Source organism: Sordaria macrospora, chromosome 4, assembly GCF_033870435.1.
Source record: "Sordaria macrospora chromosome 4, complete sequence".
Classification (NCBI taxonomy): Eukaryota; Fungi; Ascomycota; class Sordariomycetes; order Sordariales; family Sordariaceae; genus Sordaria; species Sordaria macrospora.
The window spans coordinates 487,117-513,001 of record NC_089374.1 but is presented as its reverse complement, the minus strand read 5'-3'; the positions used below and the strand labels follow the sequence as shown (position 1 = coordinate 513,001).

General features: G+C 51.7%; 5 protein-coding genes across 5 annotated transcripts; all 5 read left to right on the top strand.

Annotated features, from left to right (window-relative positions):
- The first annotated feature begins 541 nt into the window (after nt 1-541).
- SMAC4_12715 (uncharacterized protein) lies at nt 542-1,413 on the top strand. Its single transcript, XM_024655688.2, has 3 exons — nt 542-640; nt 697-854; nt 942-1,413. Exons 1-3 carry the CDS (start codon nt 543-545, stop codon nt 1,091-1,093), a joined length of 408 nt encoding a protein of 135 aa, XP_024510972.1. The 5' UTR covers nt 542; the 3' UTR covers nt 1,094-1,413.
- Nucleotides 1,414-3,642: 2,229 nt separating this feature from the next.
- Nucleotides 3,643-5,327, top strand: SMAC4_00063 (uncharacterized protein). Its single transcript, XM_003351473.2, has one exon. The coding sequence runs from the start codon at nt 3,856-3,858 to the stop codon at nt 4,990-4,992; it is 1,137 nt and encodes a 378-aa protein (XP_003351521.1). The 5' UTR covers nt 3,643-3,855; the 3' UTR covers nt 4,993-5,327.
- A 2,026-nt stretch (nt 5,328-7,353) lies between these two features.
- On the top strand, nt 7,354-9,182 carry SMAC4_00064 (uncharacterized protein; the record flags this gene model as incomplete). Its single annotated transcript, XM_024655700.2, has 2 exons — nt 7,354-8,145; nt 8,172-9,182. 2 exons carry the CDS (start codon nt 7,354-7,356, stop codon nt 8,328-8,330), a joined length of 951 nt encoding a protein of 316 aa, XP_024510973.2. The 3' UTR covers nt 8,331-9,182.
- Nucleotides 9,183-10,591: 1,409 nt separating this feature from the next.
- SMAC4_00065 (uncharacterized protein) lies at nt 10,592-12,460 on the top strand (the record flags this gene model as incomplete). Its single annotated transcript, XM_003351475.1, has 1 exon — nt 10,592-12,460. One exon carries the CDS (start codon nt 10,592-10,594, stop codon nt 12,458-12,460), a length of 1,869 nt encoding a protein of 622 aa, XP_003351523.1.
- Nucleotides 12,461-19,380: 6,920 nt separating this feature from the next.
- SMAC4_00066 (uncharacterized protein) lies at nt 19,381-22,252 on the top strand. The gene is made up of 3 exons (XM_003351476.2): nt 19,381-19,613; nt 19,697-20,695; nt 20,726-22,252. The coding sequence occupies exons 1-3, from the start codon at nt 19,575-19,577 to the stop codon at nt 21,170-21,172; spliced, it is 1,485 nt and encodes a 494-aa protein (XP_003351524.1). The 5' UTR covers nt 19,381-19,574; the 3' UTR covers nt 21,173-22,252.
- The last annotated feature ends 3,633 nt before the right edge of the window (nt 22,253-25,885 follow it).

Genomic DNA, 25,885 nt, shown 5'->3' with positions numbered 1-25,885 from the left:
TTGCAATATCAAGACCAATGTGCTTTGTTGAAGGTACTTTACCACACAAAGTAGGAATCCCTATTGTTGGCATTTGCATGACATTGCCAGTTACCGCTGTGTTACGGTAAACACAGTGTGTGTTGGTTGGTTGTATGTACCACACTTTGCCCACAATCTTGGCGCTTGTCCATATCCAAACAGCTGCTTACAGAATACGAGACTATCAGATGCTACCCGTAAGCCAGCGTTGTATTCCGTCCGTCGAAACATTGGCCACATACACCGTCGGAGAAAATGTGATTCCCTTTACGGCTCGGCGTTGCCATCCCATTCCCGTCGTATCCGTATCCGTCCTCTCGCATCTCCCGATCTGCTCGATCACACTTTCAGCTGAGGGGTTCACATGCACTGGATGGCCTCCAGGCACCAACTTGTGTTGGACCTTCCACTTCAGTTAACCGGGAAGGATGGAAGGGGCAATCCTTCGTATGCGCGAGGGGAATGGTTAAGACTTAAGAGCACACAAACCCGCCCCGGATGTTGTCATCAGGCTTGTGCTCATGACACTCACTCTCCTCTCCGTGAATATCATCACTATTCAAACTCTTACGGCAATCACCATGAAGGTCCAACTCGCCTTTCTCCTAACGGTCTTGAGGTGTGTTTCTCCTTCTTCTTTGACTGCTTCGCCGATGAGCTAACACTTTTGAACAGCACCGTCTCCGCCGGTCCCTGTCAAGCTGCTACAACCACCACCGCTCCGTCAATCACAACCATCGCGCCGTCCTGCACTTTTACGGGCACCCAGACAAAATGGGCCACCAGCGGATGTGATCTCTCTTGCGACACGAGCGCTTTCTGCATTTACGACGGTGAGCCGTGTTCTCGGCGACAAAACGTCCCATTCTGGCAAGCTTATCTCTGTATCGGCTGACTAACTTTGACTTCCTCGCCTTTAGCTGCCGTAACTAAGTCTTGCGGCTGCTCATCTGTGCCGATCACGGTGACGACCGTCACCCTTTGCCCGACGAGCACGCCGTGCATGCAGTGCACCACTGGTTGGGGAACTTTTACGTATACGGCACCTTGTGAGGCTACTGCGACTCCTTGATCAGAGCCGAGCAATTTCTTCTTCACGTTGTCGGGGAAAGGCTGTTCTGATTGTCCATAAACGGTTTGGAGCAAGTGCAGGCGTTGCCTGGGAACTGTGACGGGGTCGAAAGAAGCTTTTACTGGCTGCATGGAAGATGTGATATGCCTCGCTTGGGGGGGAATCTCTTTGCTCCTCGCTAGTTTCTCTTCCAACAAAAGAGTCCTCTTACTCTCTCGTTTTTTTGTTGTGTTCCCGCCTTTAAACACCTCATCCGCTGTTTATGGCATCTTTTTCGTAGCTCAAAAGCATCAGAACGCGCCCAGCCATCCAATCCAGCAAAAGAGTCATGCTGGACACAAACCTTCTTTGTCTGCGGCGCATTGTATGTTTGCCTTTCATTGTTCGTCTCACCTTGCGCCTAAACAAACGAAAACAGAGCCGGCTTGCTTCAACCGTTTGGCGTGAGAAGTGACAATGGCAGTTAGGCGACAGGATGTTACAACGAGCCTACGGCAGCAAGCAAATGTTTTACGTCTGAAGATCGGTTCTGGCTTGGATCATGCAACCCAACAGCGCGATAGGTATCTCGACCGGCACCTGAAACCGATGTTTTTGGTGTAGATTGGGAAAGAGCAAAAGCCTCGGTGACGCCGGGAGGCGATGGTGTGACTCCGTCCAGTCGGGACCAGGACCGGGACCGGGACCGAGAAACGGGATCCGGGTCCGTGGGCAAGGTGGGGATTGGGGCCAGTCATAATAGACATGATGACCGATAAAAGGCGGAAGGAAAGGGGAAAGGAAACCCAGATGGTGAAAGCGCAAGAGTTAACGGGGAAGGAGGGGCCTAACCCACCTCTTGCCAACATCACCATACTGCGGAGATATGTAGTGGAGAGCGAGAAGCTACGATGGCGAGGATCTTTCATTGCTGGTTCCCGTCCTGTTTCCGCCTGTCGATTATGGGAAGGAACTGCATCGCAATGTCGATCGGCGACTGCAGACGTTTTTTCCTGCCGCGTTCGCACATTGAGTCAATCCATGAGGGCAGTCCTTCTTTCGATCGCCCTTGCCTTGTTCTTTGCTCTTGCGGCCGGGATGGCCGGTACCGGCTTTGTACGAATTCTGATGTCGGACACTCACAAACAACTGGCCTTGCATCGTACTGTACCTGTCGCGGTAAGATACACTCACGCAAAGATTACAGATGAGGATGGGGACGTGTATTTCTCGAACAGGCAGCGAGCGGGCCGACGACAACAAGAACTGCGTAGGAACCGGACTGCTCACGGAGGGAGTATCTTGTGAAAAGGCATGTTCCACCTCGCTCTCTGTTTCGGTGCAACGCCTCCGCGTTCTCCCACCCGAAGCTTCCTTCGCGGTTCATCACGCTAAGCTTCGATTCAAAAAACCTACGCTAACGGCATTCTAGTTTCTCTCGGTTTCACGAGGGCATCTACCACGGGAACGATAGAATGCGCGGGTAGTAGGCAAGATACTACCAACAATTTGAAAAATGGAAGTTCACTTGAGACACGCTTGATCGGGCACGTTGACCAGTCGCGACTCCCAAGCCAGTCAGTATCGTATCAGCTCCCGCTCAGATGTCGCTTAGATGTCGCTCAGATGTACCTCGGACACCCAGAGAAATTTCGTCCGCCATCCTCCAAAGAACATGTAGGTCACTTGATTTCTGCAAAGCTTTCGCTTGTTGATGGAGTATTTTGTCTCTTTCATTTTCTTTGTTGGGACAAAGTTCAAATTCTCCCCCCAGCATCGGTAGCCCTCTTGCATCCTCCAGAACCAGCGCAACCATTCCAACACATATGTCCTCCGGCATCTTTCCGCCGACGCGAGAAAAGACTGGAAGAAGATGACCAGCGAGTTTATACTTTTGGCAAAAACGGTGGGTTGAACGCGACCACATCTAGACGCGACGCGTCACGGGAGGGGGAGGTCAGAACTCTCCTCAACTGCAGTGCCCCTCGCATGACGCATACGCATCTCAGATGCAGTTCGGATGCACTTGACTCCTCGCTGCCAATAGAAGATCTTGAAAAGTCTTTCCCTTTCTCGCTCTTCCATGAGCATTTGTTTCCAAATCGGTCTGGCACGTCAAGTCTTCCCCCGATTTCTTGCTGTTCCACTTCCCCTTTCGACGACGGCAATGGTGGCAGCGAGATTACCCGCGTCATGAACGGTACATGGATGACGGCCATTGTGCTAACAAAAGGGCCGTTTATTTTGCCCTGAACAGCTTGAGCAGATGTGCAAGCAATCCGCTTTTGCTCAGCGCGTTATTGAGCGATTCTTTTGGCCGTTGGAACTTCGCAATGAATCGGCCTTCTCCCCGAACCAAGACTTCGCAGTCCAAACGAGCGCAACCATTCGATGCTGAAGATACGGCCGCGATGGCCAAGAAGTATAAGAACCGCACACTCAAAGGTGCGTCTTCGTCCTTAATCTTCACGACATGACTCTCGATGACACCCGGTGATTCCACACACATCCAGCAACTCGCCGACACACGCACCTGCCCAGCGCGACGAATCGCGAACACTCGAAGCCATATCTCTCTCATTGTCTATCTCTGCAAAAACTTGAGAGTCCAGGCGATGGATAGTTCGAGAGATTGCCTGCCCTTTTCGCCTTCTCTTGGACGCGCAGCTAACAACCCTTGCCCAAGCAGATCTCTCTACGTTTACCCGCAATGCAGTTTTTACTTCTCCGCGAGCTCATCCTCGACGGGCCAGACTTACACCGAACGCGACGCATAACTGATCATGGACATATCCAACGACGAGCCGGGCGCAACAGAGACAGCGTTGTCGACTGGTCCTGTCAGAGGCACGAAGCGCCAACATGACGACTCTGACCAGGATAACGCGATCGACGATAGTCAAATCTACAAGCGACAGCGCATCAATGACGAGACTACCATTGTCGGTATCTGGGGCCTGAATAACCTTGACGATCCAGCCAATTTCTTCACGGCTAATCTCGACACCGCCGAGCCGAATAGGGACCATCGTACGCTCATCAATGAGGAGAGGGAAATGCTTCTTGCACTCGGGTTCCAACTGGATGATGACCCTGGTCCCGAGACAAATGTTCCAAACAGCGAGAGCTACGATGGAGAAGCGAACCCTACCGCTGTGCCTCTAGACCCAGCTACCGAGTATACCAACCCCGCAGACCCAAACCATATAGGGGAATGGGAGTACCAGGACTGGATGAGCATGTCATTCGAAGATCTTTTCGCCAACCCCGCGTGGGATTACCCTCAAGATCCCTTGCTCGGACTACAGCCTTATGATCCTGCGCCGTGGTTGCTTGATGAAAATCTGCCGATATCCTCCGAGCCTGATGCGCCAACTGTGGAGCTTCAGGCAGAAGACATCGGTGTCGTGAAGGGGTTCGGTGAGCAGTTTCTCAATCCAAATGGGACTTCTGAAGCAAGAATAGAGGACGCGCAACAGACAGAACATACCGGAGGCCTGGACTTGTTGGATGAGCATCTCTGCAATTCAGATGTGACTTTCGAGGTGAACGTGGAGAACGTGGGGCAGATAGAACACACCAACGGCTTGGAGGTGTTGGACGAGAATCTGTTCAGCCCAGATACAACTTCTGACTCTTTGTTTACGGGGGGCCAAACAACGGAACCTACTTTCCTATCATCTCCTGATTGTGCAGCTCATGGTCTTGGGGATTGTCACCCTCCGCCGCCAGAGCAAATATTTGGCCAGACAGGCTACTCTAATGCCGTATTCGAGCCAGACCTTTGGCAGTTAGCAGCGGCGCCCAACAAAGTAGGGACTGGTGAGCTTCACGATGACAAACCAGCAAGTAACTACCCGTTTGAACACTTGGAGTCCTCTGCTGCCCAGGACGGAGACGAAACCCAAGTCAAGGAATAGGATTCTTCTTTCCCGTGTCCCGTCCCGGCACCAGCATCCACCAGCATCGAAAAGGCCGAGGACCCGTTGCGCATCGGAAACCAAGTCGATGTTGCTGAAGGTAACTCACGGGATCTTCGGTTCCACCCAGAGCTTCCAGCTCGCGACCGCTTGGATTTGATAGCTTCTCAGCTAGGCTTTTCATTACAGCCTGCCGCACTTCCAGTACCATTCTCGGCACAGGCTCTTCCAGCTTCATCTTTCAAGAATCGCGTTCCTCCTATCCCGCCACGTCCCACGCGATCGCGTCGACAACCCAGTCAACCATGTCCTCAAACCGCAACACCAGCGTCACCGACTTTTGATCTAACCCCTGTACTTCCGCCCGCTACCTCCCCCTTTCCGCCAATCCACGCTCCAACCCCCAATCCCATTCCCGCTCTCATCCCCGATCCTCTTCCATCACCATCACCTGCTTCTCCTCCTCCTCCTCCTCCTCTTCCTCCTCCACTTTCTAAATTGGCTCCAACCCAAAAACCAACAGCAGCATCCTGCACCCGCTGCCACAACAAAAACAACCCGCAACCCTGCCTTCCCGGCAAGATGACTTGTGTCGGCTGCTCTTTCCGGCGAAAGTCTCTCCGCCAGCAACGAGAAGAAGAAGGACTGTGTACAACTTGTGGAAGAGAGAGGGATAACGATGACAAGTTGACGTGTGTGGAGTGTAGAGCAAAGGGGAGGGTGAGGTATGCTAAGGGGAAGGGGAAGGGGCTGTAGAAATTGAAGAAGGGGGAAGGACGGAGGGAGTGTCTTCTAGACAGCGTCACGGCAATTGCAACAAGCTCTTATTCTTAACAGAAGAGAATTAGTACCTACCGCCCGGTTCATCCATCATCCATCATCTGTCTCTCGTCCGCCCCACCAGAGTCAGAGTCAGAGTCCCTGTCTTCACCAGAGCCGCAGAGATTTCCTTCCAAGACAAATATCATGCGCGCGTAGCTTCTTCCGCCATATTATCTACCTTTTCTACCTCCATGCGTTTTCATGATCTTATTAGTCCATGTCATTCTCGACGAAAAGGAGAGCTGGTCTGTAGTCTGGGCAAACAAACGCGAAGGAGAAAATCTAGAGATGGCAGTCTGTCTTGCTAGCTAGTGAGAAATGGATAAACCCGTGATATTTTTGAACAGTCAAAGATCCAAGGTGTTATCCTTCCGATGATCAAATGAATAATTTCCATGCTCCTTCCCGTCCCCTCGCGGAGTGTACCCAGTCCCGGTGTACCGGGCACTTCCCGATCTCCTACTTCCGGCGTTTAGTTATAAAGTAGTCTGCCAGATTGACGGCAGATTCCGATACATCACCCCCGATGTTAGGTTTCCTTCCAGGTCTCCCAGTCTCCCAATCCCGGTCGGTCACTCCTGAATTCCTGAATTTCGATGTCCCACTCTAGATATCCAGATATCCTCCTTCCGGTCTAGGTCTGCCACTCCCGAGTCTCTGACTAATTCGAGTCCCCTCACCACTCACAGTCGCTCTGCAAGTCCGACCATTACTCTCTCCCCGTCAGTCCGTCACGATGTGCCATCCAAATATCCTATCTCTTGTCATCCACTCGCTGTTACCCTCCACGGCTCAGTCCAGCCACATAGAGCATCTACCTAGCCAGTAGAGCACAGCTACCTACTTCAGCATAGCACAAGTGGAAGACCCAGCACCTCCGTAAGCAGCCCGAAGCTGTAACAACACGCGTGCTGGCCCTCTCCGTACCTCGACTTCAAGAGTCTCACGTCTTTGATCACCTACTTGAACAAAGAACATTGTACTTCTTCGGTCAATCTCTTCGGCCCCAAGCATAATGGAGGCAGAAATTAGGAAGGTCATGGAAACAAAGGAAGACAATGAGGACGGGGTATAGCAGACAATGAGATTGTACTTGCTAGAGGTATGCAAGCTTGCCTGGGAGTCGAGGACAAAGAGGCGATTGCCGAGCGGGCGGAGGGTGAACACTCAACGGAATCCATTGTTCCCTTTGGCAGGATCGCTTTCACAGGTTGACTGTACTATCTTTGGATCCATTCTCTTCATCGTGAAGACGGGCTGGGATAAGTACCTGGGCTAGCGACCATGGGCCAACCGCAATATGATGCGACTCCTGTTTTGTTTCTGTTTCTGTTCAGTGAATATTAGCAGAGCTTTTGGGCGTGAACTCAGAAAGAAGAAGACTGTTCTGAACGACAAACCCAGAACGAGAGAGCAAGAACCCCGGAAAGAAACCAGCAAGCAAGCAGTCTGGAAACCAACGTCCCCAGCCTCGTCTTGGTCAGTGACAGCAACTGAAAACCCTAGCAAGTCCTACCCGTTGAACCCCAAACAAGCACTATGAAGCCCGATGACGTCCGTTCCATCCTCGGCGCGACCAAACAAATCGGCTCATATTACTCGAACAATGACGACGCGATGGACTTAGACCCGGTAGATCCGGCGTTCGCCCTGGCGTTGAACAACCTGTACAACATCACTCCCTCCCGTCCGAAACCACCGCCATCTCAACCCCGTATACCCCGTGAGGTCCTGCAGCGTGTTGCAGCCAACATCAAAGAGGTGGAGAAAGCGCTTAAGCTCCCGGAAGGGGTCCAAGGTGCCCAAGAGCCCCCTTCTACGCCTCCCAACCAGTCCGTTGCTCCCGGACAAGATAACAACGTCCAACCCAGCCCGGTTGACGTTGACGCCCTGTTGAAAAGTCTCAAAAATACTCTCGACAACCTGCCCGACGACCTCCCCGATTATCTTCCTGACGAGCTTCCAAACCCAACACCCGGTGTCCTGACGGTCCATAAGCTCTTCCACTTCCTTCGTGCCACTCCTCCCACGGTAGGATTCGTCATCCCCAACTCGGAGAGACAGATCTGGTACAGACCTACTCAGCAGGATTATGTGACACTACACGCAAATCCAAAGGGTGTGGCCAACCTTGTGGGAGTCTACCTCGAAAATCCGGACTACTTGACCTCGTACCTGACTGATGGGTGCGGATTTGTGCAAGGCTGGATCCTGTACGACCAAGGTCAGTGGTGCACTTGCCGGTATGACGATAAGAAGAATAGGTTTGTGACGCGGGGTGGGAGTGAAACTGCTGCTTTGGACGTCGGGTTCAGGACGCCTTGGGCGCCGGTATGCAATGGGTGTCGAGGTGACAGGAGTGTGGAGGTAAGGGTGCTGGACTATCTGGCGAGGTGGTTCAGTTTCGTGGTTCCTCCCGGGGGCGATATTGTGAAGATTATGAGGGCTTGGACGCAAACCGAACAGCTCCAACAAGCGGGGGATGGTCCTGGACCATTAACGCCGAACGGGCCTGACCCGGAGCTGGAAGGTCAGGATGGGATTGACTACACCGTCAATTCACAAGCCGTGCTTTGGGACATTGACAGCCGGCTTCCAGGGTCCACGGCCATGTCTCCTACGAGAAAATCCAAGCGCCGACGTGGTGACGAGGAAGTGGATGAAGCCGGCGAGATGAGCAAACGTCCACGTGTGATTTTGGAGAAGCGTCGTCATCTTCCTGATGGGCCTTCGTCTCTTCATGATCCCTTTGTGGATGGTCCGTCGGCTAGTGTTCCTCTTCCTGCTCGTGATCCTTCCAGCGATGCTGGGGATCATATGATGCTGGGTAATGATGAAGATGTCGGTCCTTCCGCTGCTCCCGCTGCTCCTCAAAATGCTCCTCACGTCGGCACCGCCAACAACGGAACCGTCCACAACAACATGCAGGCTCCCCAGCAACCCCAGAGCATCAATCCACCCGCCGGGGGCATCCCACCCGCAGCGATTGCGCAAATTCGTGCACAAATTGCAGCGAAAAATTTCGGCCCCGGGAATCTCCCACCCAGAGCCACGGTTGCGGAAGTCCTTGCAATTTGGGCTGTGCAGAATAGAACGTTCCCCGAGTCGCCAGGAGATCTTCCGAAAGGGCAATACTGCGGTACTTGCAAAAACCCTAGAAGGCCGCCAGCCGCAAAGAACAAGAACAAATGTGAGAGATGCTCAGCTCTCCATATCGCCATCCGTGAACTCAACTTTGAGCGCGGCTGGTGTACGGCCGAGGGATGTGATGGACACGTGGGATTTCCCCGGCCTCGGAAGCCCAGTGGACCAGTTTTTGCATGGTGTGAGCGATGCAGGAAAAAACAGCAGCGGCAACGAGATGCTAAGAGGAGGAGGGGGAGCTAGGAGAGCCAAGGTGATGGTGGAGGAGGTGAGCAGGGAGATGGTCAAACACAGGCAGCGGAAGGAAGGCGAATATGAAGAGAAGGGGAACATAAGATGTGATGATGGTATGGTTTAGACAAAGGTAGGTATGTGGTTTGTGTTCGTAAGATGAGATATCCCTGAAGAATATAATTCTCATATCCCAAGAATTGACCGCCAGGTGATGTGATGTCAATTTCGGTGAGCGTACGTGAAGTCTGGAGGCTCTGAGTTGGATTGTTGAGATGGAGATGTACACAAAGCCCCTGATTGGATGCCCTGTTCATCAAACCCACTTGGGTCTCCCTTTCGCTTTGTTATGGATGCAAGCCATTGTTCAACGAGCTGCCGTGAAAGCGTCCCCATGGCTGCCGCCTTGGTGACAGGACTGCAGCATTAATGTCAGCAATCATGTCCCTTCTTAGACAATGTACGAGAAGAAGAGCAAATCCGTGTACTGTAACTGACGGCTTCAACATGTCCATCACACAGGAGGTTCGAACAGATAAAAGCGTCAAGACCTCACTGGCACGACGCTCCAGGCTGTCAGACACTGCGTCTTTCCGGGGTAGTTTTGCAAAGACCGTGGAAATGAGATAGGTTGGCCAATCAATTAAAGATGATGGACTTGTCGGGCTTGTCCAGAAACTGCACTCGTCCGGAAATGCGACTGCGGGGAGCTGATGAGAGGGAAAATGTGATGTCTAGAGAGAAAACGAGCACAGGATTTTCAAACGGCGGAAGTGGCCAAATAAAATCTCTCCTCCTACGGTCGCTCCTTCATGTCAAATGTGGTCAAATATCGCGGACGGTCGCTGCCTGATTGTCACCGATGAAGGAGCGAGTGCTGCAGCACGGGCCACGATTGGGGATTTGCCTACCGGCAAAGCCATGACTGTGATACTTGTGCTGTGGCATCAGTGACACTCCCGGCAGGCAAGCACCGTGGGCTAGAGGTACGTACCTTGTCAATCTCCACTTTTTGTTTGCTGCCCCGCCATTCATTGCATGAATTCTTGTGTTTACTTTCACACCCATCGCCATCACCATCATCATCATCATCATTCTCACCATCGCTGTACATATCAACATCCTCCTCCCTTTCGTGCGCTCTTGGTGGACCACCTCTTTTTTGAGCTCGGCTTCTTCGCTCACTCCACCGACACCCTTCTTTACACTTTTCGGTCACCCGTTGAACGGCACCCTCTCATCCGGCGGGTCCTTATCGATATCGCTGTCACAAATATCGGGCAACTTTGGACTTGACGTCTTGCACAACTCAACAATAACACTTGAACTTTCGCGGCCACATTCAGCCTTCTTCATTACCAGCTATTCACTCGAGACCAACAACCCATTACCCGAACCAGTCATGTCAACATCACCCGGCTCAGTCAAGAAGCGCAAGGCATCCGACATGGCCGACACAGAATCTGATCCTCACCGGCGGCTGGAAAACCCTGCCTCACCCAAGACGAAATCCATCATGGATCATCTTCCGTCCGAACTAGTCAACCAGATTCTCGATCATCTCATACCCATCCTGCCTGAGATAGGCGAGCCAGCTCCAGAAGCATACGACAAGCTTGTCCGCGAAGACCCATGGTACGACTACACCCGCCGTCGCAGCGCCTTGCGCAACCTCTGTCTCGTCTCCCACTCCTTCGCCGACCTTGCTCGCCCATATCTCTATCACACCATCGCTATCACTAGTGAAGAGGTCCTGGTGCTGCTCTTTCGCACCATCACCGAGACTCCAAAGTACTGTGGTTGGACCCGCTCCCTCAGTTGTCACATCACCTTGACCAACAGGCGAGTAGTTCGCAAGACAAAGCGCTGTCTCAACAAGCTGCTACCAACATGGCGGGAAGGCAAAGGGCTGGCTTTTGTCACTGGCTATCTCGAGAGTCTACAAATGCGGCTTGCTAGCACCAACCCAGAAGACTACTATGAGATGCCCCAGGGAATATTCGGCATGACCATCTCCGCCCTGCCTTCACTCGAGACACTGCTGCTTCAGCTACCTGCGATTGAGGATGATCGCGATTATTTCGAACTGCTGAGCTGTTTGAGAATCACAATGTCCTACTTTGACACAGCTGAGGGTGAAAAGTGCCGTCGCTACCTCGACATCCTGCCAGAAGATATCAAGACTATGATCCCCGACCGGGTCGAAAACAAGGCTCTCACCCCCTTCCAGCACCTCACCACTCTGCTCCTCCAGGGTGACCCATCAGTCGAGGACCCTACCACACTCGACGGCGAAGACGACTTGGATGGTGACCCTCCCGAGGTCTTTGGTGTCCAAATCCGCCACTATCACCCTATGTTCGAGCTTCTCCCCGCTCTTACCACCCTCGAAGTATCCACCGACGACGGCCTGTTTACCTTCCTAGAGAACGAGGAAGACCTAACGGATATCATCGCCATAACCAGACCCACCTCCTCTCCTTTGAGCCACACCAAGCACGTCTACCTCCACTCCTCCGTCGCCGACCCGCGCAACATTGGCAGGTTACTCAGACATGCGCCAGACCTTGAGACGCTCTACATGCTCCCCCGACGTGTGGACAGCTTCCACAGGATACCGCCGCAGGACGCCACCCAAGCAGACCACGATTGCCTAGACCAAGCTCTCGAAAAATACGGCAACAAGCTGAAGCATCTGGATCTCAACTGGTTCGACTGCCAAGGCTCCGAAGCCAGCATCGGCGTCGGCGGACGGCTCTCCACCCTCCCACAACTAAAAGAGGTCGAAAAGCTATGCCTCCAACTCGTCATGCTGTACGGAGACCTACCAGCCGGCGAAACGATGATGCAGCAACGGCCAGTAGTGGACTTGTTACCGCCCAACCTGGTCGAACTAACACTAGAAGATTGGTGGTGGGAGGGCCTCGACGATTTCGACACGTTCTATCGCTGGTCCGACGAGCAAAAGGAAAAGCATTACGCGGAAAAGAAGGAATACAGGGAGACGGTGCTGGATATGTTCAAAGCACTTGCTTCTGTAGCGGGAAGGAACGCTAAGCCCGGTCGGCACGACGAGAACAAGATGCATAGGCTGAAACGGGTGAGGTTCTTTATCAAAACTTTACCTACTTGGATACCGGTTGAAGACAAGGGCAACCCGTGTGTGGAGGAGATGTTCAAAAATGTGGGGGAGCTATTCGAGAAGGCCGGCGTCGAGTTTGTTTTTGAAGTTGATCAGCCGTTGGAGATGGAAGAAGAGATGATGCAGTAGTTGCACCCTGCAGGTGGTTCTGGTTGTTCGGAACGCCTCCTACTCTACTACCGACGTCGAGAAGAATAAAAGGTGTGGAATAGCATTGGTCTGCTGTTAGGAACTTGGGTATTGGGAATGTTATGGGTTTAGGCATTAGCATCATCTACGTTGTTGGCGTTCGACATCACGATTTTATCACATCAGCTCATGTACTTGCCCCGTGGACGTTTAGTGTTTTGTTGATGTATCTCACATAAGGTAATCAAAGGACCGTCTCGTCGGCAATTTTTCCTTTTTTTTTTTTTTTTTTTTTTTTTTTTTTTTTTTTTTTTGGAACAACGGTCGGTGTTCAGCGATATCTCGTAGACATGGCGTGACAGGATTTGCAGCGTCAGGAGATAGAGGTAGGTAAGAACCTCCGGTTGGTCGATACTTAGAGGTATGGCAGGGAAGCAATGTCTATCACTGGCTGACCTGGCCATCCAGGTCCATTCTGACGAGATAGGCAGGGTATCATAGCCTTCTACTACCGGCTACTCCTCCCTCCACTCCCACTCACTTCCTTTCAAGAAGAGACGTGAAAACGAGGGTGGTAAGTAAGAACGGGATAGCCAGGCGAGGAAGAAAGATGAGGATGAACCCTTTCATCAACGTTCGGCCGTGTATGAGGTCCGAGCTGTCTACGTATGTGAAGAGCGAAGTTAATGAACGGTCCGAGAAAGGATATACGGTACCACTAACAAGTATGGCAATCTACTTCACCATAACGAGTTAGTGCACTAGCATACATATCCTCCGACGTCAGTACCGGAAACGTAGACTAGGTGGTTTCTCGTGATTGACAACCCTCAGCCGCCTTCATCGATAAAACAGTCTCGGAGAGGGAAGTAGACAGACAGACAGGCCGGTTATACCGGCACTTGAAACCCTTCCGCACTTCCGTACCCAAGGCGCCCAAGATAACCAAGACGGCTCACTGCTTTGTTTTCCCGTTCTCGCCGTTACGTGGGTATGCAAAATCTAATCAATACCCACTCAAGGTCGTTTACGTTATACGGCGTACGGTGCTATTGTAACCCATTCCGTTTCTTTGCTATCTGTCACGCCCGTCATGCCCATCATGCTGTTCGTGACGAACTGAGCTGAATGAACAACGAGCCGGTGGTTTGGCTTTGACAATGACGAGGCTCGGTCCCAAGTCTCTTGTCTTCTAAGTTCTGTGTTGAAAAGAAGCGGGGGGCATGCGTACTACCTACCTAGAGGTAGGTAGCTCTTTCTTCAACCGCACCCGACCACCGTGGGCTGTGGGCTGTGGACTGTGGGCTGTGACAGCATCGCGCTTTCCCTCTCACATGGTGATGGAAGCTTACACTTTCCAGGCACTCACGCCACTCCGCCTCGGTCGTACCTTCCAGTTGTATTCTTCTCCCCGGGCACTCGTCCCAGCGCGCTCTCTTTTTTTTTTTTTTACTTTCCTTTTTTTTTTTCCATTCGTCGGGAACAATCTGTTCCCTTCTTCGTCCCACGATCATCTGACTGCAAGGGCATTCATTCATCCGCGAAATCAAAGAGTAGCCGCTCTTCTTCTTTTCAGTGCCCCCAATATACGGTTCACTGTGCGTTGCTGTCCAGGCCATTTATGAGCGGACAAAAAGACGGACTTCGTGTGTTGGCGTTGAAGGTTGTTGCGCTCGCAATTTTTGGGTTTGTACTTCTATTTCTTTTTTGCTCGAAAGCCTTTCAATAGGAAGGTACCTATCCGAGATCACACAAGTCATGGCAGCCGAGCTGGCGTATCTGAACAAGCAAGTAATTTGGCTCACACTCTCTCGGTTCATGTACCAGGGCGCACATGTCCCATGAACTTTTTCGTGGACTTTTTGTGGACATGGCGGCAGGCCGGACCGGATCGGACAAAACTAACCGGGCCTCGCTGAAAGTGAAGCATATCCGCATCGACAACGACGAAGACAACGACAAACTCCAATATCCCCAATGCTCAACTCCCATGGACCAAAAGTCCCCTTCCATGTCTGTAAATGATTAACGGTTTGTTGTTAACCAGACGGTTATTGTCAACCTAGGTAAGAACCCCGTTTGGTTCTACGCAGACAGGACAAGCAGACATGTCAGGCAGCAGGTAGGTAGGTAGTTCCCGATCTCATTCTAGCGTTCCATAACGTAAACATCAACATCAACATCAACATCACCACCAACATCAACACCACGGCATACAGGCTGGCCGGTGAATGACGAACGACGAATTAGCCTCACTGGAAGGTAGCGTAGGGGTCTATACATAGGACCTTAGGTAGAACTCACAGGATACATGCAAGCTTACAGTAACCTGTGTCACATATCGTGTACCTTTATCTCTCTCTCTCTCTCTCTCTCTCTATCCGCGTGTAGAACGAGCAATAACCCTCGCCCACTGGGCGATTCGATTATAAGTGTTGGGCCGCGTTTACGCTATGGGCAACACATGATTTATACTGGCAATAGGCCTCGGTTTGCCCTCGGATTAATGGTTTTGGTGGACAGTTAGGGCATTGCTCTTAATTTTGTATGCTAGACTCACCGGTGCGGCACGTCTCATGCCCTACGGGAGGCGGAAGTAGACGTTAAAAATAACAACAACAACAACAACAACAACAACAACAACAACAACAAAAAAAGAACGAGCAATAACCAGATCTTTCCATGCCATTGGCCTTGGTGTCTTTCGGTTGATATGGATCAGTGAGTCTAAATTTGCCTTTCCGCTCAAGGTTCGCTCTAGACTTCTTAACCTGTGCGCACAAAAGAGAGTGGTTGAAGATGACTAGAAGTCCAGAACCTGGAACCTGAAACCTGGAAAATCCGGACGCGCAATATGAACGACGATGGATAACCAGAAAGGATGGAAGTATAGGAAGATGCTATGGAAAAGGAATCAGGATGGTAACGAAAGTGCAGTGGCTTAGGCAACAAAATATAAAAGAAAATAAATAAAGAAAGAGCAGGTGGCCTAACGAACCTTCTTCGGATGCTATGGTAACCGTAGAGGATGAAGAAGTGAGTCGGTATCTATACCAAAAAAGATTTAAAAAACTTTTACAACCCAATATATCGTGCTAACAGACATATGCCATACTCTAACAGAACCACTGCGAAGAGTGGTATGTGCATGTTAGTGATTAGCCCACCCTTGCTTGCCAGTCAACCGTTTGATCTCCCCTTGAATCTTTCTGTGGTCGTTGTAAAGTAGGCAATGAGGTTCTTCGTTTCACTTGTTAGTTATCTTCGAGATCTTCAGACCTCAAACCTCCGGCTCAGTGGGATCACTGCCGAAGACCGCCTGGCGGCGGTACCTGACCCTCATTCAGTCTATGGCAGGACCCAAACGATCACCACTTATTTCAGACTCACCTGAAAAGTCCGAGGCTCCGCAAGTGCGGTAATTGGTACCATACGGACCTGGTGTTTCAGAGGCCATTGATTTATGAGGCTTACGAAACAGAACAGGCAAGTGCTGATGTCATATCCTTATTTCCTGAACCCGTCCACATCCCGTTTAGGGCACAGTCAGCCTAGCGGCTCGCGGACGGGATCGTGATGGCCCGGGCTCTCCGGGAAGGATTCGAAAGAAAGGTTCGAGAAACCTTCCCGCATATGGATCTCACGATGGTACTGTATTGTTGCTTGCCCATGGGGCATCGTTAGTTTACTGGCGCACTGGCGCACTGGTCACCTAGGTACGCACGTAAGAAAGGAGGCGAAGCATGGGAGACATGGGGAGGCATAGCATGGGAAGCATGGAATGGTAAGCGTGAGATCAATCCGGCATGTGGTCGCGTGCCTAATTGCCTGTTAGGGCCGTTGGTGCTCTTGGAGCTGTTTGGTGACATGCCTCATGTTGCGCTTACGGGTATCGCATCTGTTGGTCGTTCGTCGATGTTGAATGACGATAAGCGCAGCTTGCCATCTTTGGGTGTGCGAAACGCGGAGTAGCAGAGGCTGAGATGAAAGATGCTGCACGGACGAATATCGAAATCTCCGGACCGGGACCGGGGCGGGAAGGTTTCATGTTGTTGGAGAACTGCAACTTTGAGGCTTCCACCGCACATCACTGGATTCTGGAAACCGAATCTGTCTGCAAGGCACCGGACTTGTCGAGACCCGGACCAAGAAGTCTGGAGAAATAGCACGGACCTTTTCCTCCATCGGTGGTTGAAACCTCACAAAGATGAAAAAAAAAAAAAAAAAAAAACCCCGACGGGCGACAAGACAAGAAGAAGAAAGGGGGTAGAAAATCACTTGTTCCTGAATTGGAAGATTCGCTGTGTTCGGGGAAGTGACCTGAGCGCTGAATGGGAAAGCTAGTGGGATCGGTTACACGGCCCGGGGTGGGGGTTATTCGGGGACGGCCGGGGGTCTTGGATTGGGAATTTGGGGTTTTAATGGAGTCTTTTTTTTGGAGACAACATCTCTTCAGAATGTAAAGATCGACCAAGATGTCAGCGGTTAGAAGCGGTCAGCTGTTTGTGAGGACTGATCGTCGATCCTGAAATATTTCTTCAGTTTGGCTTCTCTGACAAGACGGAAGACGGGGCTTGGTCTCCCCAAACGGAAGGACACAAGCCAGAAACTGGAAGATGATGAACAGCAGACTGCAGAGTGGTTTTGAAGAAAGACAGAAAAGGTGATATGCAGAAGATAGGGGGTGGATGAAAGGTCTTGGTTTCTCTTGGATCATCTCCTTGAGATGTTGGATACTGATAGATTTGCTGGAAAGCCTTCTGGAAATGGGTAGCGGCTGGTTGATGTTGGCAAGGGTTGACAGCCACAGAATTAAGAAGAAGGGGACCCCTAAGATTATCCAGGTTTTGGCCGGTTGACGATCGATCCAATTGCCATTGTCGGTACGGTGCTGTCGTTTGTGGCTGTTTGTTGGTTACCTTTCCTGAAAGCATGTGATTGAGGGTGAGCGATCTCCTGTCAAGATATAGGAACACTGGAGACTGGCTGTGTTGATGGATGATGATATCCCGACGATGAAACAAGCACAGGCCCTAGCGGTAGGGCAATGGAACCCCACAAATAGGAACAGGAGCGTTGCAGCCGGGAGAGAGGTGTCGCTACTGTCGCATGATTCTGGTTCATTTTGGGACCGTGTTCGTTACCAGGTAGCTTGAAGTTGTTATGTCCGAGGTATCCAATGTTTAGCATCAGCATCAGTGGTAATCTCGGAGACCGGCGATAACAGTTACTGGGAGTTATGCGAGTGAGGTGACCGGCAAGGACGGCATCCTCTCATGAGGGTTGTGAACTTGTGATTGATGGAAGAGGTAAAAGCTGACGAATCCCCATGGCAAGCATTCATGATAGAAAATGGAAATGGACGAGAAGCATTCGACAGAACACCCCAAAAGTTGAAGCGGGTGCGACACTGTGTGAGCCTAGACCGCCACTTCCCCAAAAGCACTGTGGTGGTTTCAATTGTCGCAATTGCTGAATCAATTTGCAATCTCAGGACAGCTGCATCCCCGTACCTGCTGGATTTGTACCTGTGCTACTGCAAGGCACACAAAGTCGTTCTTGCCTGCCGGGTCCATCACTTCTACTACCTTTCAACAGTCTCATTCCATCATTTTTTCTTCCTCCAAAAATAAGAAGACCATTCCAGTCAATGAAGAAAACCAACCCCAACACCACAGCATCGTCAGCTTGCGATCCAATGCTGCCCGCCATTTCGCGATTCCCCTTCCCTGGCAAAGTGCAACCGACCTTGGCCGGCAACCGTGGTGGCCAAGAGTTGGCACATGCTTGGACTCTTGGCGGCCGTCTTGGCTCGCATTGCCCGGACCAAAGAAATTCGACGGCAGATTGAAGTCCCTCTCTTGGCGGGAAGATACAGTGTGCGATTGTGTGCCAAGTTACAGCACTGCACCCCTCATCCCTCGGACTTCTTCAGCGCATCTCACACCAAAGGTTACAGGCCTCGAAATGTCTTCTCCTGGATCCGCCACCGTTTCTCGCTTGACAGAAATATCGAGACGATATATCGGCCAGTCCATGACATTGCCCTAAGTCTAAGATTGCGGTTGATATCTATCCCTTTTCTACAGTCTTGGGCAGCTTGTTGACTTTTTTGTTACACAACAACAGCAACAACAACGAGCTCGTACGACATCAAGTTCTGACAACAAGTCCACTATAACAAGGGGAAGGGAACACTGGAAAGGAACACCCGCACGGTCACGGAGCGACGTCGTCAACCTGGGCTTGAAACCCCCGTCCACCGTCCCCCCGACCCCCGTACGGCGGCCCCCAAAAACCGAAATCCCCAAAAAGTCCAACGGCGGTCGGTCCCGGTCCACAAATCCTCCACAGTCCATCTCCAGGACCCTCCTTGTGGACACTACTGCACTAAACACCCTCCACCATCCATCCCTCTTTTCCCCCCTTCCACTTCCACTGCAGTCGGCTTTGCATTTCATCTCGATTTCCGGTTCCTGTTCCTGTCCAACTTTCTCAGTCATTCTTGTGACGCGACCACGCTTCCCTTTTGCATTGGGCATTCCCACTTTTGCCAACCACTTTTGCCAACCACTTTTGACTATTTCGAGTCGGCCACTCCTTTCGACACTGAATTAGTTTAATCCATACAAGACCGACGCCGACGCCGACTAGTACGGACGGAAGAGACACACACAAGAGAGGCCCCCTTTCGATGCCCCGCCTACGCCTACAACGCCATCCTCGATAGCGCCCTGCCCGCCATCTTTACCACCCCCTATCGCTAGCCCGTCTCTAGCTCCGCCCGGCCGCGTGTACCTGGATTCCGCATCTTTTTATGCTTTGCCGGCCCCGTCTTCCCGGTCAACAACTCCCGACTTCTACTTTACGGTCTCACCTCTTTTAATATCCGGCCGCATACACCCTTTTTTTTTTTTTGTCTCGCCTCACGTTTTGCTGATTCGGCCGACGGCATCGGACACAAAACCAAGGAATCAGAGACAGCTTGACGCCGCCCTGTCTTGTGCTTCCGAACCTACTCCGGAGCTGGTCACTTCTATTGTCTAGCCGCCAAACTCCCTTAATACTTACTACACAATTAGCTATTTGCGTCTCTGGACGTTCATCCCACACGATGAGCGCTCAGAGCAAAAAGAACATCAAATGGGTTGAGGTAAGCCTTTGCCGTTCCCGTTCCGAACCCCCCCCTTCTGTACTTCCGTCCAAGTACCTTGCTGACCACCCTTCTTCGGGCAGGGCCTCCGTGGCATCACCTCCGCCCTCGTTATCGCGACACATCTTGCCCGAGCGTTGGACTTTCCGCTCTTCTGGCCTGCCGATGTTAAGGACGGCGCCCCGAGGTTGCTACAAATTCCATACCTTCGAATTCCCTGGCAGGGTCGTCTCGGCGTTCCGATCTTCGCCTTCCTCACAGGCTTCGTCTGCGCGGCCAAGCCCTTGAAGCTCGCATACATCCAAGGGAACCACTCGGCCTCCCTCAAGACCGTCGCCCGGTCTGCCTTCCGACGACCCCCTAGGCTGGTCCTCCCGGCCGTCATCGCCACCCTCATCAGCTTCGTGCTGTCCATCTTCGGCGCCTACACTGCCTCCAACCGTTGCGACAGCTTCTGGGTCCGCTTCGACGCCCCCGACCCCAAACCTCTCGGCGAGAACTTTCGCAGGCTGTTTAGAGCCCTGCTTGCGACTTGGACCACCACTGAGAATGTTTACGACAGACATCAGTGGGCTATGCGCCCCTTGCTGATTGGAGCCTTCCAGGTCTACATTGTCCTCGCCGCCACCATTGGCATGCGCTTCCGTTACCGCATCCTCGTTCACGTCCTGTTGGTTGCCTACTGGTTGTTGAACACTGGAGCTCTGACCGGTACGTCATCGCCCCTATTCCCCAAATGCACTCCACCCGCATGCGCTAACCAACCGTCCCTTGCAGAAACCTTCGGTGCCAACCTCGCCCTCGGTACCCTTCTTGCCGAGCTCTCCCAGCACCGTCCCACCCAAAACTTCATCGCCAAGTACCAACGCATCCTCTCTTACATCATTGTGCCCATCATCCTCCTCATCGGTGGCTACGTCGGCTCCTACCCGCACGAGCATGAGGACTGGGCGCCCTGGTCTCTGCGTCTGCATAAGTTCCTCGTCGATCCTGCCGGTGACGGTTCGCGCGGCTCGTTCATTGTTCCTAAGGGGTCCAATGCCGGTCGCCGCACCAGCGCCTTCATGATCCAATGCGTCGCCGTCTCCATCTTCCTCTCCCCCGGCCTGCAGAACCTGCTCTCGCACCGCCTTCTCCTCTGGCTCGGTCACCACTCCTTCGCCGTCTACCTCACCCACGGCACCATTCTTAGGACTTTGGGCATGTGGATCGTCTATGGTATTACCGGTCAGCCGTGGGAGGACCCCGGAAAGAACGAGGACGGATCGCCCAAGGAGCCCAAGTGGTTGCACCCCAAGTCCACGGGCCACAAGATTGCTTCCATTATTATCTTCACTACCGTCACGTACATTGCTGCGTGGGCGTGGATGAAGTGGGTCGATACCGCGTGCGCCAGGGCTACGCAGTGGTTGGAGAAGAAGGTGTTTGATGATGATGAGGGAATTGAGGGAGGAAAGGCTGGAGTCGCGGAAAAGGGATATGCGAATGGAGGTGCCAGCACCAGGGAGCATGCGCAGCCGTTGTTGAACGGGGGTGAGGCGAGAGTGCCTCCTCCTTAAGTCAGCCGTTCGAGAAATGGGTTGACGCATTTAGAGGTGGATGCGGATGCATGTAGAGAGGGAGGAAGTCGAAGGGCATATTCTGGATGTTGTACCACATTTGATACGGAGGTTCATGGTTAGCTGGCGAGCTGGTGAGCTGGCGGACATAAGCCCTTGCGGTCTGCGGGCTTAGAGAGCAAGCCGGAGCGGATCGTCGACAAAGGCAACACCATTCGGCACTGCGCGGAGTAGATCAAAGAAGATCATCATGGCCCGAACCACCGCGGCCACACGCCCACGCAGCCAGCGGCTCTCCATCGCACGCATCGTCATACCACGATATAGAGAGCATGGCCGACATGAGAGCCCGCCAATCATGTATCATTTGGTTCTTCTTTTTAAACTCAATTTTTGTTTCCCTTTTGTTGTTTACACATAAAACATAATTCCTATGTCAAGGACGGAGGTGCATATCATGTACTAGCTCATCCACCGCCAGGAGATCCAGGGCAGCTAGAGAGGGAAGGATCTTGGATATTCAAGAGAAGCAGAGAGCATGGGGAAACATGGAGGAGATACTAACTGAAGCTTTTCGAAACCGATTCCGTGTCGATCATCCTCGTCCGCTATGGTGACCCCTGTGAGCAAGTCTTTTCTGAAGTCGGCTACCTATCGAGAACTTGAAGGGTCAAATCATTGAAGGCCGAATGGATAATCGCCTCAATGCCGCAACGCTGTCAGTTTCAGAACGAAACGGCCAACAAATCGAGAGATCGATGGGTAGATGCAGACCTCACCGATGACGATGCTCTGCCGCTTCCCGCTCCCGGATAGAGATAAGATGGCGTTTTCTCACTCCCGCCAAGGATCGCCAGCCTGCATGGTCGTTGATGTTGTGGAACTTGAGATGGGGAACTGCCTACTAGCCTGCCTCGAACTTGCGTAGGAAAGAACGGTCCGAAAAGATGAGTGAGGGTTTCATGTTGAGAGATGCTAAAATCTTGCAATACTTGTCTTCGCGAGCCTCATAAAGCATCGGCCCACCCGTGCCTTCTTGAAAAGTCGTATCATACCGTAGCTAAGGTACCTAAGAAACTTGGGATCAGAATGTTGCTGCCTACCTCCATGCTTTCGAGCTTCCAGGGCTTGATGGAGGATTTTGTTCTCATCCTGCGCTGACCTCACTTCTTGTGTACGGGAAACCTGTCAATGTCAATGTCAACGCCGGGCGGTCCTAGCTAGTATCACTGACCGAGTGGCCTGGGGGTGTGGAAGGAAGGGAGTGCGCCATCTCATCGTCAAACGCAAACCGTTGACTGCGAGGATAATTGTTGGTCGGATCCTAGTGCTAGATCTAGTTTGAAGGTGTTTGCCTGTTACAAGCAACTCGTTGACATTCATTGATATGTGACACCACATCAAAAAGGGCGGGCCGGGTTCGGGAGGATAGCGGAGGATGCCGGATGCCGAACACGGAGGGAGTCTACGGGAGTCACGTTGAAGTGGAACTACCTACAACCGCCAGAAGAGGCATCTATCTACTCTACCTTGTTCTAGACACACACAACCCCCGAAGACAAAAGTTCGAAAGCCGTGATTGGCGTCGGCATCGACTATTGAGAGACAGAAAGCGAGCTGCACAAAGAAGGAGATGGAAGCTTTCCAGAGGCAGTGACGGGTGGGTGGAAGATGAATGTCCATAACCACGACGGGCGTGATGAACATGATAGATACCTAGATAGATGTGCTCCGACGACGATACTCTAGGGTTAAAGGCTGGAGGTAGGCAAGGCGGAAGTTGAAGGGTTATTAAGCTGGTGTTGTTAGCAGAAGATAGAAGAGCGGGAAGATGGATACAATACATGACTCTTTCCTTCTCTTGCTTTATTTGTACAGTAGGAGACTGGTGAAGTTGCCCTAACAAAAAGGGCAAAACAGCGAAGCAGTCCCTTCCACTCGGTTGGTTCCACGAGACGAACGGGCATGACATGCAGGAATGCAGGAAACGGGTTACACAACGCTGGACACAGCGCTGGATACTGTCTTGAAAAGTCGAGACTTGCATACCCGCGTAACGGAGAAGACGGGGAAATAAACGCAGCGGGCCGTCTTGGAGGCTCTTGGATGTCTTGGTGTCTTGGTCTCTTGGAAGAAGGGAGGTTTCAAGTGCCGTCATAACCGGCCTGGTTCGTGATTGGAATGCTCAGATTGATGGTGGGTTGGCTAAGCGAGGTGACGAAGAGACAAGGGACGATGGAGAAACTTGAGGTTGAGGGTTCATAACACACTTCTTTCTCTTACACATTTACGATGACAAGCCCCGTTGGGCCTAACTTGTTTACCGTGAACAAGCTCCCATTGCATCGTGCGTTCAACGTCTGGTCTCCATGATATAGTTCTAGAAGATCATGCCTTTGGGCCGAATAATATTGTGAATTGTAATGATTGATCGGTTTTATAGGCAATCGGATCAGAAGATAGTTGGTGCACTACAATCCTTAGCTGAATAATCGCTCTAACCTGTTAGTATTCCCACTTCCCCCATACCCACGGCAACTTTTCGCTTTGCACAAACAACTCACCTCACGGTACATGTAAGCTCCCAATGAGTTCGATAACCTCTATATATCGATTCGTATTCCCTTCAACGCAATACGGGGGTGGGTGGCTTGATGAAGTAAGTGTCAGACATGACTTACCACACATCAACCGATGATAGGAATAAACCACGACGACTTGGACCCGCGGGTATCAAGAGACTCGCTACATCGGGATAAAAGAAGATCAGGACCTGGTTTGCCGAGATCTCGGAGGTAAGGCAGATAGATGTACCGCTTGCCTCGCTGTCAGCCCCGTGTTTGCTCTGATTTCTCCTTCTTGGTCAGCTCTGCGTTTCTGCTCCGGGTTTCTGCTCCAATCTTTTGATCGGGTTTTATCTTTCCGTGTCGACTTCCGTGTCAGCATCGTGTCCGCTTCCATGTCCGTCCTCGCGTCCGCCTCCCTATTCATCTCTGCATCTGCATCCACATCATCGTCTCCATATTTAAACAGCTTCTCCTTAGCTTTTCACTCTTCTTCTCCCTTTTCCTCGTAATGTTATTTCTTCTTCTTCTTCTTCTTCTTCTTCTTCTTCTTCTTCTTCTTCTTCTTCTTCTTCTTCTTCTTCTTCTTCTTCTTCTTCTTCTTCTTCTATCTTCTATCTTCTCCCCTCCCACTCTCCCATTGACTACTCAACGTCATTCGCCACGCGCTACTTTGATCAAGTCATGACCGAACATGATCATCTGAGCGTCCCGCTCCTATTAAAATGCGCATAGGTAGGGATTGGGATTGACAAGGTGTAGGCTTGTCCGAGACCTGTAGTGTCTGGAGTGTCTGGAGTGTCTGAAGTGTCTGGAGTGTCTGGAGTGTCTGGACGGCATGGAATTCCCGAATTGGTGAGCATGAGCTGCCTCACTGTACCTTAGGTTAACTATCATTTGCGGACCGACCGATCGAGCATCGTTCATGCCAGGAGAGTGGTCCGCAGTCCACAGATGGGTCGAGGACTGTTGGCTTCTTCCACTTTTCTTTGAAGCGAACGAGGGTGGTAGGTAGATGTATTCATGTTTTCTCCTGGTAGAGGCCACGGAGCCTGTCAAGACGTTGGGCTGGGGTCTGTTAAACTTTTGCAGCTTCAGTACGTCTAGGATGATAATCTCGTGGCAATACACCTGCATGGGAGACCGGTAGAGATATTTGAAGGAGTAAGGAGTAGATGAAGTCGGGGACACTGTCTGGGTATGGGACATACCTAAGAAGTACGTAGATCTATCCCTCTCGGTTCCTCAGGACGGTCCGGTCCGGTCGATCATTCGGTTCCAATCATTCCATTGGTATCCATTGCGGAATCCATTTATTCCCGTAATCTCTCATCTTTCTCCTGTGTCTCCTTCTCTGGAGTCTTCCTTGTCCCTTTGCCTTTTTTGTCGTCCCCTTTATCGACTCGTTTGATTTGACTTCCCATTCTCGGCTACGCCTGCTTTTGTTCGCTCTTTCCCGATATTTCCTTTTTCCTCTTTTCCTCATTCCGATTCTACCCCTCTCGTCCTGCCCAGTCCGCAACCCACAACTCCCCTCCTCGGCGCTTGGAAGGAAGTCATGGAGCAACAAGAGGGGAAAATAGTGGGAAAGAAAGAGAGAGGAAAAGAAGAAGGATGAAAAAGCTACCTATCTCTAGGTGGGCAATCAACTTCGACCTGAACCACAGGATTGGCGTTCCCATCGGTTACTCCTCCACATATTTGTAGAGGTACTCTGCTGGTACTTTTCGATCAACCGTGAATCTCAAGTGTCTCACAGCCTGTTATAATGACAGGGTGTTATGGACTAGTGTCGACTGTTAAGCACACATGCTGGAATATTCGAGACTCGAGTGCTGAGACAAGAGACGACCTGAGCTCTGGAAGTGTCGGCAACCCGGCATGCGACTGCTTGTGGTGTTCCCGTAAGATTGTTGGCGGAAGCCAGGAATCGGGATAATGGGCAACCCGAGGTCGTCAGTCAGTCAGTCGGACTTGGAGCAGATGTACCTCTATGTACATATTGCCATCAGAGATACCACGGACGGACAAGTCAATGTCCGACCCGACCGAGGCTTTATTTAGGACGGGAGTTACCCAACCCAAAACCCACGTTCGGACAGGGGATGTTGGTCATGAGATGTACCTGCATATGTCGCTCGCAGGGACT

Coding starts and splice junctions, on each gene's coding strand:
- SMAC4_12715 (XM_024655688.2), top strand. CDS start 543: ATGACACTCACTCTCCTCTCCGTGAATATCATCACTATTCAAACTCTT. Junction 641..696: donor TTTCTCCTAACGGTCTTGAG/GTGTGTTTCTCC, acceptor ACTTTTGAACAG/CACCGTCTCCGCCGGTCCCT. Junction 855..941: donor CGCTTTCTGCATTTACGACG/GTGAGCCGTGTT, acceptor CCTCGCCTTTAG/CTGCCGTAACTAAGTCTTGC.
- SMAC4_00063 (XM_003351473.2), top strand. CDS start 3,856: ATGGACATATCCAACGACGAGCCGGGCGCAACAGAGACAGCGTTGTCG.
- SMAC4_00066 (XM_003351476.2), top strand. CDS start 19,575: ATGAGCGCTCAGAGCAAAAAGAACATCAAATGGGTTGAG. Junction 19,614..19,696: donor AGAACATCAAATGGGTTGAG/GTAAGCCTTTGC, acceptor TTCTTCGGGCAG/GGCCTCCGTGGCATCACCTC. Junction 20,696..20,725: donor TCATGATCCAATGCGTCGCC/GTCTCCATCTTC, acceptor CCCGGCCTGCAG/AACCTGCTCTCGCACCGCCT.